Source organism: Micromys minutus (genome assembly GCF_963924665.1).
Source record: "Micromys minutus genome assembly, chromosome: 11".
Taxonomy (NCBI): domain Eukaryota; kingdom Metazoa; phylum Chordata; class Mammalia; order Rodentia; family Muridae; genus Micromys; species Micromys minutus.
In genome coordinates, this window is record NC_137980.1 from 28,746,233 (window position 1) to 28,763,266 (window position 17,034).

At 47.7% G+C, this 17,034-nt stretch overlaps 1 protein-coding gene across 3 annotated transcripts in view; it reads left to right on the forward strand.

Annotated features, from left to right (window-relative positions):
• Positions 1-16,079, forward strand: part of WDFY3 (WD repeat and FYVE domain containing 3) — a 217,632-nt gene extending 201,553 nt beyond the window's left edge. For all 3 annotated transcript variants that reach the window (XM_080924896.1, XM_080924897.1, XM_080924898.1), the window contains exons 58-67: positions 2,078-2,225; positions 2,349-2,503; positions 3,319-3,477; positions 5,301-5,480; positions 6,281-6,463; positions 7,356-7,452; positions 8,661-8,984; positions 9,227-9,338; positions 10,038-10,235; positions 12,790-16,079. In XM_080924896.1, the coding sequence (XP_080781022.1) occupies positions 2,078-2,225; positions 2,349-2,503; positions 3,319-3,477; positions 5,301-5,480; positions 6,281-6,463; positions 7,356-7,452; positions 8,661-8,984; positions 9,227-9,338; positions 10,038-10,235; positions 12,790-12,913 (1,680 nt within the window). In that variant the 3' untranslated portion in view covers positions 12,914-16,079. The remainder of the gene's footprint in view (positions 1-2,077; positions 2,226-2,348; positions 2,504-3,318; positions 3,478-5,300; positions 5,481-6,280; positions 6,464-7,355; positions 7,453-8,660; positions 8,985-9,226; positions 9,339-10,037; positions 10,236-12,789) is intronic.
• The last annotated feature ends 955 nt before the right edge of the window (positions 16,080-17,034 follow it).

Here is a 17,034-nt window from a genome sequence, read left to right on the forward strand (position 1 = left end):
ACTGGAGACCAGCAGTGCATTGAAGTCAGTGAGGAGCAAACCTCCTTCCTTCATCCCTGCCATGCAGGGCACAGAGGACAGTGGGAAATACCATGAATGGCCACAAGGCCATGAGGACACAGGCAGGGTCAGGCTGCTCATGCCACCTGCCTGTGATGAGGCCTGGTGGCTCTGCACTTAGAGGTCCGGCCTTCTCAGTTCATCCTGTACCTGTTCTGTCTGGAGTGAGCTCCTATCTGCTGGTTTGCCAGCTCTGAGGTTTCTGGTGTTGACGCAGGAAACACACAGAACACTGGCGAGCCTTCTGTGGAAAAGCAGGGACAGACTAGAGGACAGCCAGTACAGAGTTCTCATGGTGCGGGCTGTTCCTCCCACGAAGAAATGAGTGTACCTTCAGACCAGAGTACTGGTGTTACTTCCCTCCCTCCTTAGTTGGCCCTTTGCTCCTTCCTGGGGGTTCAAAGGGCAGGTGCTCTGTGGGACAAATATATTCAACAAACATCAAGACACACTGCTGCCACGTGGGACCCCAGTTCAGTTTCCAGCACCCACACCGTAGCTCAAGGCTATCATAACTCTAGCTCTAGGGGATTCTGACTCCCTCTTCTGACCTTTGAGGGCACTTGTGGCACACACGTGCATGCACACAAAATTTCATAATATCTTTTAAAAAGATGTCTGTACCGTTGGCATAAGAGGCCAAGAAACTTATTTCTAACACTCCATTAAATATAAGAAAATACTTTCATACCTAGATTGTATGGTCACTTCACAGTAGGTACATAACTTTACATGGCTATGACTTTGCACTTAGCCTTCATCTTTGTTTTTGTTAGGATTTCTACTGCTGTGATAAACTCTATGGACAAACAGTAACTTGGGGTGGGGTGGAGGAAGGTAGGGGGTATTTTATCTTACAGCTTCATCCAGGGAAGGGAACTGGAGACAGGAACTGAAGCAGGGGCCACGGAAGAGTTGTGCTTGCTGGCTTACTTCCTGTGGCTTGCTCATACTACTTGCTTATACACTCCAGAACCACCAGCCCAGGAGTAGCACCGCCCACAGTGGACCAAGCAATCATTAATCAGGAAAATGACCCACTGGCCAGCCTGGCTGGGAAATTTTTCTCAGTTGAGGTTCTTTCTTCCCAAGTGACTCCAGCTTATACTGGGTTAACAAAAAAGTAGCCAGCACGGACTTCTCGTAGAAGTTCTTCAGTGCCTAGTCCAGGTGTGTTTCATAACGTGTGTTTCTGCGGCTCTCAGATGTGTAGACAGTAACCGCTGCGGCCCATTGCCCTCCCTATGCGGGTGTTTGCCCTGTTCTCTAGCAGTCCAGTGAGGGCTCACTGGTTCATCCCAGGGCTCAGACACTTTCCTCCAGGAAGTGTCCAGCCGAGCTGAAATATGAGTGCTTCAGAGACTCCGAAGAGTCTTTAAGTGAACTTTTAACATTTTTAGTCTTATAGAAACAATGAGCAAAAACAAAACAAAACATTTTTTTCCAAAAATGTTTCATTGCAAAAAGATACAACTGAGCCCAACAGAGCAAGTACCTTGTCCTATCTCTGCCCCGGTCACTGCGGCGTGGGCACTCGGGGTCTTCTTTGCCTCTTTGCACTCTTCCCTCAAATGAAAGACAGGGTCACAGACTGACAGCAAACTGTGAGCACCTCAAAGACACCAAAGAGGCGTTGTTAAGTCACATTAGGGACGGCTGTGAAGGGCAGGAATGAATCCTGTTAGAGGGCCTGCCTGCCTTCAGGGACAGAGTGGATCAGGTTATGGAGAACCGCCTAACTGAACGTCACTGTGAAATGATTCTCGGTCAGCTTGTCGTTTGAGTACACTGTATCTTTGCAGAAAATTCATTCAGCTTGGTAGTGAGCATGCTAACCCTGGCTGTGACACTGGGGCTTCCGTGTGTCACAATTTTCTTAGCCTTTTGAACAGCTCTCCTCAAACAAGAAGTGGGGATATATAGTATACGACCCTTGTAAAGCTTGTCAGTGGGAAGAACACGTTTGGCATAAAAAAGGCTGAGTCCATTATCCCATCAAGTGTGTTGTCCTCTTCAGTTGTTTAAAAAGCCTCATCCACCAAAGCGAGTACGGAGTCGGCTGAATGGAGACAACATAGGCATCTCTGTCCCACCAGGAGCCACCAGTGACAAGATCTTTTTCCATCACCTAGACAACCTGAGGCCTTCCCTAACACCCGTGAAAGGTGAGATGCGGGCCCCTAGCTCTACCGTTGAAATCTTTTCAGTCTTCTGGTCGGGATGCTCTCCTGGTGTGTGAGACTGAGATCCTCAGTCCCCACTGTCTTAATGCAATGATCTCTCTGTAGAACTCAAAGAGCCTGTGGGGCAAATCGTATGCACAGATAAAGGCATTCTGGCGGTGGAGCAGAACAAGGTGCTCATCCCACCTGCGTGGAACAAGACCTTCGCCTGGGGATACGCAGACCTCAGCTGCAGACTGGGGACCTACGAGTCAGACAAGGTATTCATTGCTTCCCTCCAGCTTTGCCCCTTCATGATCCGAACAACCAAGCTTCACAGGCAGGGAGAACCCAGACCGGACTTCCTGCTTCAGGTAGCAGAGCACTTAGTTATGTTGCCTGAACAAGTGGTTTTGGAAATGTGTGAAGTGGGTATGATGGCTCCCCTCCACCATCCAGATTCTAGCTCCCCTACCACTCCGAGAGTTCTCCTAAGATCCTAGCCAGCGAAGGCTCACCATTTCTGCAGCCTTAATTGCCTCTTTTTGGCAAGTCACAATCTGGTCACTTGCCATGTCAGCACCCTAAAGGAATCCCATCCCACACATCAAAAGCTGCTGAGTCTAGGAGAAGCAAATCCATGATCTCTAGTGGCCTCTGAGGAATTCTCCACCCAGATAGACTGTCTAGCCCTCTGGTTATAATGGACACTGTTCTCATTAGGCAGAGTGCTCCCTAAACAAGCATGTGCTCCCTTTGTTGCATTATACTTGGCTACAGCATACCTGTCCTTTACCATTCTGATCACACGACTTGAACATCACTTTTCCCTCACACTGGATAAAAAAAAACAGACTGTTGAAAACAGTCTTTCAAATTTGGTGCTTAGCAGCCACTGTAGTTTAGATGATCTTGGGCAGTTCAGGGTAGAATTTGCATGGAACTGTCGCTGTAACTGAACCCTGTCAACTGTAACTGAACCCAGCCAAGAATGAGCTACCTCCTGAGGCCTTCCCTCGGGACCGAACTCTGCCCCTCACATTGCTGAAATCTGCAGCACTTGGTGATATGTGGCTTACACCTCCTTTGTTTACAGGCAGTGACTGTTTATGAATGTTTGTCTGAATGGGGCCAGATTCTCTGTGCAGTTTGCCCCAACCCCAAGCTCGTCATCACCGGTGGAACAAGCACAGTGGTGTGTGTCTGGGAGATGGGCACCTCCAAAGAAAAGGCCAAGCCCCTGACGCTCAAGCAGGTAATGGTGCAATTTGAGGGAAGGGTGGGCGCATTCGTGCTCAAACGACCAGGCCCCAGTAACTACAGAGGGCCTCCTTAAGCCAGAGCCACTCCAGACTTGGCAGACAAAACCAGAACCTGGTTGAGGTGGAAGAGGGCTTTGTTGTAGTAATACAAACAGCTGCCAGACAATCTACAACAGGGTTTGGCTATGGTAGGTAAGGCATATATTGTTTTTTGCTTAAGATTGTGTCCAGTTGTGTAGTCTAGGCCGCCCTGAGACTCGTGGCCCCAGCTGCCTGGTTGTTGGAGTAGAGTGTGTGTGCCATCACACCTGACCCAAACTTGTTGTTTTCAATAGTCACACTATGCTTACTCCTCAAAAACTGCCTCTTAAATCTAAAGGAAGTTGCATTTAGGGACTGTATTTCAGCATAGCTAAGAAATACAAATGTTTCTTAGAAATTATATGTACACTGCATGGTTTACAAGCCAGGTTATATTTGCTGTGGGTTCATGTTAATGCCCTTTTACTGTGGCCTCTACTTAATCTGGACCAGCACATCTTAGTTTGTTTCTTCTGTCATTTGTCATGCCTAAGGACATGAAGTTCATTCATGTGTCCAGAAAAATCCCCATGGTGTTGCTGACAAGTATTCTGATCATTTAATTCGTAAGATTCTGTTGTTGATTGTTAATTAATATAAAGGGTTTTTATTTCTTTGTTTTTATCTAAGCGGTTTTGTGGAGTCCGTCCCCTCCCCTAACTTTACACGGACTCTAAGAATTGAACTCAGGGCACCAGGCCTGAGCTTAAGCTCCTTTGCCCACTGAACCGTCTTCTCTGCATTCAGCTGTTCCGTAACACTGCCATCTGAGGATTTATCATAGGCGCACTTAGACAAGGACAGTGCATCTGCGTTTTTAGGATGTAATTTAAGAAGCAGTTTAAGAGCTTTATCTATCTGTTCAGTCAGTACCTGCCATGTTTAGGGCATCACACAGAGCTCTGAGCCTCAACTGAAGTGAAAATAAAAGGCATGCCAACGTTACCTTTGAGATCAAGCCAAACTTAAGTTCAAATCTGACTCCACAGCAAATCAAACTGCATCAGGCATATATGGAAAGAATTAAATCCCTTGTAGAATAGAACAACCTTTCACAGAGACCAAAGCTCCTTGGTCCCACTGGGATTGGCCATGTGAAGGCGGTCTCAGCAGGGTCGCACGAGGCTGTTGATGCGTTTGTCTGACCAGGCTCCCTGTGTGAAATACTTTGAGGCTCATGTGCCAGCATTGTGGAGTGGGGACTTTATGGAGTGGGGACTTTAAACTGCTTTCTGTGCTTGCTCAGCATAGCTGCGGGTGTGGGAGCTCAGTCTCACTCAGCAGGGCTGCAGCACCACAAGACCGTGCTCCCCTGATTTCTTTTAGGGTCACAGTAACAGTGCAATCTTAATTTCTTCACTTAGGGATAATATAATAGTTGAGCTTGGTCCTTATACCTTTTAAAATTGCAGGTCTTCAGAATTGTCTAAATAGTCTCCTCACTGGGACCCGTAATCAGTACATGATCACATGAGAAGAGTGGAAAAAAAAAACCCAAGCCAGTTTCGACTGGTATTTCCTCTTCCTTCAAAGATCTAGGTCACATTTTTCCTCCCTCCAAGAAGAGTGTAAAGGTGGAGAGAAACATAGACTGTTGCCTCACCTGTCCTGGCATCCGACCCTATGGTTGTGAACATGGTCTTCTGCTGATGCACGTACAGGTGTGGAGTCGGCAAATTACCCCACCACACCCTACCGTGTGACCAGCCTGGTTTCTTGCTGTTGTCTTTTGTAGGCTCTACTTGGCCACACTGATACTGTCACCTGTGCCACAGCATCCCTAGCCTACCACATAATTGTCAGCGGGTCCCGAGACCGAACCTGCATCATCTGGGACCTGAACAAACTGTCGTTTCTAACCCAGCTCCGCGGCCACCGAGCTCCTGTCTCCGCTCTCTGCATTAATGAGCTGACAGTGAGTAGCAGGCTGAGAAAACGCACTGCCAAACCGAACGCACACCGAGCCTGTTTTCTGTCAGACACCCACTTTGTCTGCTCAGTTAATGAGTCGCTTGAAAAGGAAATGGGTGTTAAAGATTATAACCCAGGCAACAGGTTTTCCCCCTGAAAATCCACTCACCACTGCACACGTTAAAGAGTTCAAGAGTCAATGAAAATAAAACACTGTAGAGTACACTTCTCTAGGGATGAGGAAATCGTGGGACTCATCAAGCGTGTAAGAGTTCTGTTGAAATTTTAAGTGACAATATATCCACATTGCTCACTTACAATGTAGAGTAAAAGTACTAATCCCCAGATGCTCGCTTGCTGTGAGTTCAGAGTTCACAGGCGCTGGTACAGTAGTCCGTAGGCTTCGTCTGTCTTCTCAGTCACCAAGGAGACAAGCAGCACGCCGGACCTCATCCTTCCCTCTGCTCTTGGTGTGTGAGTTCCTTAAGTTAGTCGAGGGCTCGATTCCCTAATGAGAAGCAGGACTAGATTCTGGCCACACCCAGAGGAAGTCCTGATCCTAATCAAAATGGTTTCTCTCATCTTTGGGACACAGTTTCCCGGGGGAGAGAGCTCAGCCCAGGCAGGAGGTGCCCAGCAGGGACTCAGCTTTGAATTCTATAGAGACATTTAGATCAGCAAGCACTGGACTCCAGGTTACCTTAAGTCATTCGGCCACTAGTCTAAGGACTGAAAGGTTTTGAGAGCTAGACCTGTGCTGTGAGGCTCAGGGAAAGAGTAACAAGCTCCTCTTCTTCTTCTTAGGGGGACATTGTGTCCTGTGCTGGCACATACATCCACGTGTGGAGCATCAACGGGAACCCCATTGTGAGTGTGAACACGTTCACAGGCAGGAGCCAGCAGATTGTCTGCTGCTGCATGTCTGAGATGAACGAGTGGGACACGCAGAATGTCATCGTGACAGGACACTCCGACGGAGTGGTCCGTGTAAGTAACCTCAGAGAGAAAGCTACGCTCCACCCGCACACAAACACACACATACACACACACCACCCACATACGTACACACGCCTTTATAGCTATGTATTTTTCCCCTTTTGGGCCTGTTTCCCTTCATTGTGCCCTTTGTCAAAGCTGGGTGATCAATTATCACCCTCCTTAATTACAGGCCAAGCTTAGAGACAGTGAAGTTGACTCCACTCCCAAGTCACATGCGGTGGCTCAGCCAGCTGTCCTCAGGGACACCCCTGCCTGCACTCTTGAGGCAAAATGTGTAAGACATTACCAAAATTGCCACAGACAAATATGCTTGAGGTGGGTTTGTATTCATCACACAAGACTTGGAGAGGTTTTTGTAGGAAACGGAAGTGGACTTATGTAGCTGTCTATCTTAGTTACTGTTCTCTTTCTGTGAAGATGCCATGACCAAGGCAACCTACAGAAGAAAGCATTTAGTTGAGGGCTTACCGTTTCAGAGGGTGAGTCATGCCTGGGAGCTTGGCAGCAGGCAGGCAGGCCGTGAGCAGGAGCTGAGCACTTACATGAGTAAAGGGGTTAGGGAGAAAGAAGAAGGGAGGAGAGCAGGCCTGGGCTGTGAATCTTGTGAAAGCTCAAAGCCCAACCACCCCAGGTGACCCACCTCTGCCAACAAGACCACCGCTCCTGACCCTTCCTGAGCAGCCCACTGACTGAGAGCCATACATGCCATTCAGCCCACCACACTGACCATGATTTTAACGTGTCTCGGCCAGGCTCCTCTCTGGTGAGGTAACTGGCCTCACAGTTTCACCTAACCCTTAGAGCATACCTTCATGATCTAACGTTCACCGAATCCAGTCTGTTTCCTGAGTGTTGCTGTGTCCACATTATTTCCCCGCAGTTCTGGAGGATGGAGTTCTTGCAGGTTCCTGAAACACCAGCTCCTGAACCCGTTGAAGACCTGGAGATGCAGGAAGGCTGCCCGGAGGCACAGATAGGTACTTGACATAGCCATTGTGTGTATTTCGGTCACCGTGGAAACCTCACACAGAATAGTCCAAGCGGACAAGGCTGGGCGCTGCACACACTGCTCTCACCCCCTCCAAGTAGTGCGGACATAGTTGGCATCTACCTTGCAAGCTAAATACAGGAGTAGTTTCCCCACAGTTCAAGGGCCTGCATCTCAGCTCTACAGCTGCTGTGCCCCGCCCGTGCAGTGACTGTGGGCGGAGTCAGGAGACTGCCAGGCTCTTCACTGCGTATAGGCCAAACATCGTCCTCACCCACCTGACCCTGAAGACCACACCTGTTATTTCTGAAGCACTTCCAGTTTTCTGGTGAAGCAGCCAGGTGATTTATGTGCAGAATGACTGCGGACGGCACCACAGAGCCAGCGTTGTCCTGCCCTGCATCTCTCCCTGGCCTGGCACTAGTGACTAACTGGGAAGCATCAGGTTTTGATTTGATGAAAATGATTTTGATGACACAAGGAACTGTGTCACACCCAGAAAGGCGCATTCCCAGAAGGGTGCAGTTGTTCTTGGTAAACTCAGAACCTGCTTTCTGTGCCTGAAAAAGAAACACATAAGCATCTCATTTTGATTCTTACATCAGATATGTAAGTTCCCGCAGGCTCAACTGCAGCTTCAGAGGAGGTTATGTGAAGTGCTGGTAGGAAGACCATAAAATTGAGAATTTTGAATCAGTAACTGTTGGGTCACCTGTTTTGTCCAAGGCGTTGGATGATGGAGCCCCCGAAGTGACTCAGGTTTCTTTAGTGGATGGCTAAAAGGTATCCGTGGGGTGGAAGAAGGGCGGGACTCAGGACATTGAGACAGCAAGTGTCATCCTCCATGTGCAAGAGAAAAGTCCACAGAGAAGGACTCAGCAGTGAGATTCAAGGCCAGCGTGGCTCACTGCAGATCAAAGCTGTCCCTCGGCAGCTTAGAAGTGAGGGTAAACCACCTAGCATGTTCGTGTTGCTAGCGTGTAAGTAGGTGTGTGTGCACGAGGCTCACTAGCACTCGTGCTCTCTCTCCATTCCTCTCGTGTCCACTTGCTCACTTTCCCCGTGGACCTTCCCTTTGAGAGACGTTACTGGAGGCAGTAAGGAACGGTGTGGGGAGATGCAAAACTTTGAAAAGGAACAGAGACCAGCATAGCACTAACTGAGTCTGCCATCTCGTTTCCCCAATGCTTTACCCAGGGCAGCAAGCCCAAGATGAAGACAGCAGCGATTCTGAAGCAGAAGAGCCCAGTGTCAGTCAGGATCCTAAGGACACGCCCAGCCAGCCCAGCAGCACCAGCCACAGGCCTCGGGCAGCCTCCTGCAGAGCTACTGCCACTTGGTGTACGGACAGTGGCTCGGACGACTCCAGGCGCTGGTCCGACCAGCTCAGTCTTGACGAGAAAGACGGCTTCATATTTGTGAACTATTCTGAGGGCCAGACCAGAGCGCATCTGCAGGGCTCCCTCGCCCACTCCCACACCAACCCCATCGAAGCACGGAATTACAGCAGATTGAAACCTGGTAACTTGAGGTCTGGTGTCTTTCTCCCTGCCCGGGAGTGCTGTGACTGGTCCTGTGTTGGGCTATAGGGTCCAGCTCCCTTGGGGATCAGCTCTGCCTGAGCCAAAGACAGAGGCCTCCTACAGTTCTCCTATAGATCAAGCGAGGCATGTTATAAAAAAGAAAACACAGTCCAGAAGCTTCCTTGATTCATGTAACTCCCTAGGTTTCGTTTGTCTGTGTCTCACACTTCTCCGTTTCAGGGTACCGATGGGAGCGGCAGCTGGTGTTCAGAAGCAAACTGACTATGCACACGGCCTTTGATCGAAAGGACAACACACATCCTGCTGAGGTCACCGCATTGGGTGTCTCCAAGTAAGAGCCATCTCCCTTTCTGGGTAATTTGGCATGGCTAGGGACCCACATTTTAACCAGGTCCTTGAGGCACATGTCAGCCTAGCTGTTCTGGTGCCTCTGGTCTGAAATTTGCCACTGTGTAGTGTAGGAAGCTGTTGGCGCCAATAGATGGCGCCAGCTTCCCGCCCATTGTTCAGCCTACAAAAACCTTTCCCCTCGTGTTGCTTGGCAACCACATAAGTCAGCCCAATCTCGGGGCACGTAATTGAGCTACAGGAGGATGCACCAATCAGGTAGCAACACAAGTCTCTTAGGCATATATAAGCAGTGCATTTCTCCCCCACGTGAGGAGATTGCGGGAGATCCCACCAGGCAAGCACCTAGAGAGATCCCCTGCTCAGAGAGAAGTTTCCTGCTCAAGAAGTCCCCTGCTCAGAGTGCTGTACAATAAAGGTTGTCCGCAGAAGAATCTGTTTTTGTTGCACGCCTGTTTCGGCCGGCGGACGTGGGCGCGTGACAGTGTAGATTTTCTCAACAAATAAACCAGTGTGTTGTCTGTGTGCTTCAAAGACACAGCAAGTGTTGAGCCAAAGGAACTTGAAATGGAAAAATAAGTTTTTGTCTTCTTTAACTTCCTTTGAGGGAATTGGGACTCCCTCTGAACACCCTTCCCCTGCCCTGAGCCCTGGACCAAAGGCCCTCTCATGTTTTGCACAGGGATCACAGCAGGATCCTGGTGGGTGACAGTCGAGGCCGAGTGTTCAGCTGGTCTGTGAGTGACCAGCCTGGCCGTTCCGCTGCTGACCACTGGGTGAAGGATGAAGGTGGCGACAGCTGCTCAGGATGCTCCGTACGCTTCTCCCTCACAGAGAGAAGGCACCATTGCAGGAACTGCGGGCAGCTCTTCTGTCAGAAGTGAGTTTTCTGGCTGCGCTGCACCCTGCACGAGTGCTGATTTGCATGCTGTGTCCTCTGTGGGGTGAGGGTTTATGTAAACCCATTGTCACTTCTGCCCTTTACTTTCCTACGACCATGAGCTATGTCCCTCACAGAGAGTACAGAAACAGCTATCAGCCCAATGTTAGCGCGCATGTGCTTCCCACTAGGATTGTTCTAGAAGCACACAAGATATGTGCGTGTCTGCCCTACACAGACCTTCTGTCCCTCCCCACCTTCCCTGGTAGCACCTTACTGCCCTGTACTCCCCTCAGAGTTTGTGACTCTGCACACAGCGTTTTGTCTCTTGGCTTTACACTGTACACTGTTTGCATTTTTCTGTACGCCATTTTTAAAAATCTATCCACAAATATCAATTATTGTGGTATATCTGCTTTAACCGTATGCTGGGATTGTGTAGGGATGTATGTCCCTTACACTCACCACCTAATGATTCTCGGTGCTGTCTTTCCATTTTGCTATAACGTAAAGCTACAGTGTATGTTCTGGTCTAAGTGCCAGATTTCCTCTCCTGGAGCTGGAAGAGAGTGTCCCAGAGGACACTGACTTAAAAGGATACTGACTTGACTCCGGATCTTAACCATGTCTTGTAAATAACTTAGAACACTTTTGCGTTACTGCCGCTGCTTCAGAGCCTTCCAGATTCTTCGTCCTCCATGTTACTGCCAAGCCGTTGCCCTTTTGCCTGTCTAATGGCTGAAGACATGGGCCTCGGTGCCTTAGCCTCAATGCTGGGGACACTGGGGATCTTTTCAGATGCTACTGGGAGACTCCCCATTTTCCTTGTGGGTTTGTCTCCTCTTTTCTCCCTTTGCTGTGTCCCTTTGCTCTTGAGTTCCCTCTGTGCCCTGGACTCTGAGCCTTCCGTGTGTCATGCACATATCTCCTGCAAGCATGTGGCTTGTATTTAAATTTGCATTTGTGCTGTCTAGTACAAAGGTCCCAGTTTTGGTGTGGTTTCACTTACTATATTTGCAGTGTGTGTGTGTGTGTGTGTGTGTGTGTGTGTGTGTGTGTGTGTGTATGTGTAATTTTCTCTTAAGGTTTGCAAGTTTTACTTTAGTCTATTTGGTGTCTGCACTGGGTCATAAGGCAAGAGGCTCTCTTGGCCCAGAGTGAACGTGAACTTGTCATGCCTTGGTTACAGAAACCCTCGCCTAGCACACACACAAGAGATCTGCATTCTGACACCCACAGTACCTCAGTCTAAATGCTTCACAGAAACTCCTTTATAATCCTTTTCTAAGGCAAGTTCTGAGGTTTCATAGGCAACGCATGGTTTCTGGTGAGTCACTGCCTTTGCACTGACTCTGAAATGTTCACTGTGACCTCAAGTAAATGACTGGAACCCTCTGAACTTGTTCTCTGTGGCTAAAAGATGGATCTCCCTGCCCTGAGAGCTGCCAGGACCCAATATTATCCATATCAAGTATGGAAACAAAGGAGAGCTGGGGAGGGGGTTAAGGTGTGTAATTACTACTTACTTATTCCAGGAAGTGGATTGCAAGATGAATTAGGAGGAACAGGCCTGTCAGCCTTTCAGATTGGGACCTGTGTGGGGTAGGGCGGATGGTCCTGTCACATGGCCTGTGCTCTGACCCTGTAGTTACAGGTAGAACACAGCAGTGTGATGCTCAGCAGCTCACGTCGCGGCTCTCGAGAGTGCTTTCCAAATAGTAGGTATCGGTCATCCCTGACGTTACCCACTGCTCTCGTGTGTGGTGAAGGTTGTTGGCAGCACTGACCAGACCCAGAGGGAAGCTCTGTAGGAAGTAGAGCCTGGCCCACAGCCTTCCTGCTCTCTGCTGCTGAGAACCGCCTCACTCCTGAGCGTTTGCACAAAATCTGTCATAGCCAGCCCAGTGACCCTCTTAAGCACTTGGTTGTCCATAAGCCAGCTGGACGAAGGCAGTCCTTCAGTTGAGACTTTTCCGAGGTGACTTATGTGTCAGGTTGATAATGAGAACCAGTGCAGCTCCATAAAATTTACATATCTCAGTATAAAAACATGAAGAATCTGAAACCCCAGCATAAGGCAACACTGCCCCCACAGCGTAGCTCCACCGTGACCAATTGCAAATGTCCCAGAGCAGATGAAACTGAGGAACACTTGTGCTAAGTGAAACAGGCCACACAGAGAAAGACCATATGCAGACGGCTCATGCCTCCAGCAGCTGTCTCACTGGTTCAGACCAGTGACTTCTAAGGCAGTTAAAAGTTGCTGGAGTTCAGGGCAGCGGCTGCAGCAGCTTCTCAGCCTTTGTATGAACCCTCACTTTGTTCTGCTTTTCTAGTTTTCTCTGCTCAAATAAATGGCCCCATGGCATCGCGATAGGCTGTTGATGCAGCGTCATGGGTCAGCAGCATGAGCGCCAACCGGTCCAGCCTGGACGCTGCACCAGATGGAGCCCTCTGCCAGCAGACTGCCGTTCTCACCGCACTCGTGAGCCTGTCACCCAGTGGCAGCTCTCGGGGACGACCAGGAACTAACGTTGTGCTCCCTCTCCTTTAGGTGCAGTCGGTTTCAGTCAGAAATCAAGCGCCTGAAAATCTCGTCCCCCGTGCGTGTCTGTCAGAACTGTTACTATAGCTTACAGCATGAGAGGGGGGCAGACGACGGGCCTCGGAACTGCTGAGGTGGAGGATGAAAGAGACCACGGCCTCAGGGAGCTCCTCATGCCTGCTCCAAAGGCCCTGAAGCAGACTCCGTTTACACAGCTCTTCACACTGAGTGTTTGAAGTGTTGAACTCAAAGGGATCATTGGATCACGGGTTCCGAGGCCGGCGACCGGCGCGGGCACAATGCAGCACAAGAAGAAGGCAAGGTGGTTCCCAGGAGCGTCTTGGAACCTGAGTATCCCGTAGCATAGCTGTCTCCAAGAGCAGACTCCGTGCTCTCCACTGTCTTTCCTGTTCTCATTTTTATAGAGCTATTCATCCTTATTTGGAAAAATCCACAAAAACTTTAAAAAAAAAAAAAAGGCTTCTAGAAAATGGTTGTAAATCTGACTTCTTTGCAAGCAGCTGTGTATATTGTAAATAGGTATAAAGGCCTTTTTTTTTTTTCTAAATAAGGACCTAATTGCCTGTAACATGAGAGTTCAAACTAAGCCACTAACTCAATGAACCATTAAGGTCTGTCTAATGTCTCTCAATTATAAATATGGGGTTTTTTTTAATCCTCAAAGACATTATCTGTAATATTTTTTCCTGTTCAGAACAAGCCTGTGTGCCTGATATCATTTCTTTCAAGTTGCCCACAGTGTCTCCACTTAAAATAGGCTAGTAACCAAAATAATGTAGCCCTGCTTTAGGAGCTAGTGTGGGAGGAAAGAGGTCTGGTCTTAAGGTAACGTGCAAATAACCGAGCACCAGTTTGAGGCTGTCTACCACTACAGTGTTGTAGTTATGAGACAGACCCCTTAAACTGACCTGTGGCCTGTGGGCCCAGTACACCTCAGCATCACAGAATGGGGATCACAGGATCCATGTCAGGCAGGGCACAGCCCTGCCTCCGTTAACAGAAATATATTTGCATGTTACCCCAAATTAGCTTCTCTGCATAGAACAGAACAAGTGTGTGCATTTGGGGACATGTGTGTTCTACTACAACTTATTTTCAGGAAAAAAAAGTGTACAGAATTAACACTTGTAAAACTGGATCACGTCAGAAGTGCTTAAATGAACTTTACCATTTCATGCCATCTACCTGGAAACGGTGGGGTTTATACTGCATCGATGTCTATTTTTTTGGTTTTGCTATGAATATAATTACAGTATTTTAATATTTAGTTATTTAATTTGTTCTACTAGTTGGATACAGAACACACAAATTCAGAAGGATGAAAGCTGGTCAGGGCGAAGAGATAAGTTTGTAGAAAAATGGCTTTGGTGGTGGGATTTTTTAAATGTGTGTTATGTACATAAATATAAATATATATATATATGAAATCAAAACAATTAATCTAGATTTTAACATTTTCAGATACTTAGCACTAATACTATGAACAATTCTAAAAGCCCTGTGATCTGAACAACATGGAGTCACTAATGGCCCAAGAACGAAAGGCCAGGCCTTGACACCCTCACGGAGGGAGGTTTCACGCAAAGGACAGTGGCTTGGCTTCCCCAGCACTCCATCGTTAGCCCTGGTGACAGGCACACTTATGCACTAAAATGCACATATATGCACATGTGTCCAGAAACAGGCATGTGGTACAGCAGTGACCTTGTACCCTGTGGGCTGAAAGCAGCTTGAGGACAGATTTGTTCTTCCTGATAAGCAGGTCTCCAGGAGAAACCGCGAAGGCTGCTTTAGTGCCTTATGCTTCCAAATTTAAACCTTCCTCTATAGGTTCCAGCCTCCAGTCTGTGATACATATCAAAATTGACTCAAACACTTCCATTTCTAAACGCTCAAATACACACGTGAATAAAAGGATTGTCGGCATTAACACTTTTCACTTGAAGAAAAGTTGCTTTGCTTTCTCCTCCTTTTCGGTGTCTCACACCCCGCCGCCCCACCTCCCACCCCCATCTGGTCTTTCGAAGGACGCTGGTATTCCTCCTTGGCAGAAACTGCTTTTGCATGGTGGTGGGCTGGCCCTGGCTGCCTCTGGACACTTTACAATAGTGTTACTTTACACTTTTGAAAAGCAGCGCCCCTCCTGTGGCCCATGACCCACGGTTACCCATACCCCATGGCAGAGGTGTTCTCAAGACTTGAATCTTGGAATGTGTGTAGCCACTCGAAGCTTGTCCCACTGTCTTACCTGACCTGCTATGGGGTGAACACTCTTAAACTTCCCGGCCCAACTCCCATAACTAGTCAGTGGAAAGCAAACCCCTCACTCACAATGTCATTTCCTCTGGTAGCTGGTGCTGTGGGCAACTGTCTTGTTTCCATCCGGTTTTGGTTTTTGTTTTCTTTTCACTTCTGCAGAAATCACAGAGCCACTCACATGGGGCACTGGGCTCACGTCCATTGGCTTCATTGCTCGTCTGGCTGTCTGTCCCTCCATGTTCTGTGCCAACCTGCTCACCTGTACACATGCTGTGTGTCCACCTTCCTGTGGTCTGCATTCTTTTTCTAAGTACCTCACAGGGCTGCAGCCTGACCTCTGTTCACCCTTCACCCATCCACCCACTGCTCACCCACGTACTCGACACACCCGCATGTGTAGCGTGCAAGTGTGACGTCATGCTTTTGAAGACAAGAAGTAGCTGCCCCTAGCAGCCAGCCCTCTGGAGAATAGCAAAACACTCTAGATAAGTTATTTTGCACTTTCTTATATGTATAAAGGTGGTAGAAACTTATTTTTGCTTTGTATCATTTAAATACATTTTGTTTTGGTAAACAAACTGTGTATAAAAATATTTACGCTGTTAAAACTGTTTTTAGAAAGTATTTTTAATTTCAGCAAGTTTGGTTACTTGTTGCATGACCATTAACACAGCTGACTTTTTGTGTCAGTGCCATGTATATTTTTGTCCTGTTATTAACCTGTAAGCCCTAGGAACGGCCAATCATTTGTACAGCAACAGAAGTAAATTGAAGATACTGGCTAAGACTGGATTGATTGTGGACTTTTGTACTATATTGCAAAATCCGATATCTGTTTCTCTGGTGGTTATGTAAAGGGCCTGAAGAAGTCCTATCTAGTGTGCAATCTGTGATTCTGGGTGTTCATTGTATCTCTGTCTGATGCAGAAAGGTAGACAGTTACAATTCATGGTTAATGCAATTGTCCAGGTACTTAAGGTTTTTTTTTTTTCATTTCAAATAAATACCTACTATTTACCACAAAAAGAAAAATTAAGTTGTTTTAAATTTCAGTTCTTAAGAGAAGAAAAACAAATCTGATTCTGATTTTCCTCTGCACTTACATAATATCTTCCTGGTTGTGCATATTTCTTTCGTCTCTGCTTAAAATTGCAGAAATGAGCTGCAGTTAGTTCAAGCCCCAGTTTGACCCTTATGAACCAGGATCTCTACATCCTGAACTTCCCAACCACACTGGGCCCCGGCTGGTGGGGGTGGGGGTGGGGCAGAAAGGGAAAGCCAATGGTCTGGGGGCTTTCAGATTTGAACTGGCCTATCAAAAAAAAAAGAACTTTTCGCATGATTTTTTTTTTCTGAGCATCATCATTCCATTGTTGGGAAAAGCAACTATGCATATGTGTGAGTGTGCATGTGTGTGCACAGGTGTTCAGGTCCCACCCACCCGTCTTCTGCAGTCTGACAAAGTGTTAGCAGCCCTCCTTTGCAGTCCTTACTAGTGTCGTCATCATCATTAGCTATTTGGTTTTAAGGTGACAGCATTCTCGCGATCAAGTGTACAGAGAAGAGTTTCCATTGTTTTGGTTCATCTTAGTTCTCTGCCTTCCACATGGGGAGCCTGAGAGAACAGCTACTGTGCTGCCAGCATTTTGGCCTCAGACTCATCAACATTTTTTGAAAACCCTCAAATAACTTTTCCTCATATGGTTAATACACATCATTATAAAAGTAAGGGTGTATGTGTGTATGTGTGTGTGTGTGTGTGTGTGTGTGTGTGTGTGTGTATTTGAAACAGCTTTGCCATGTATCCCTGGCTGTTCTGCAACTCACAGATTCGGCCGCTTGCCTGAGTGCTAGGAGTAAAGGCACGTGCTACAACCCTGGCATAGTAACTCCTTTTAAAGTAACAATAATGAAACCATGTTAACAAATTACAGGTGTCTATAAATTACTGTTTTGTTTTTTAACTTTTTGATT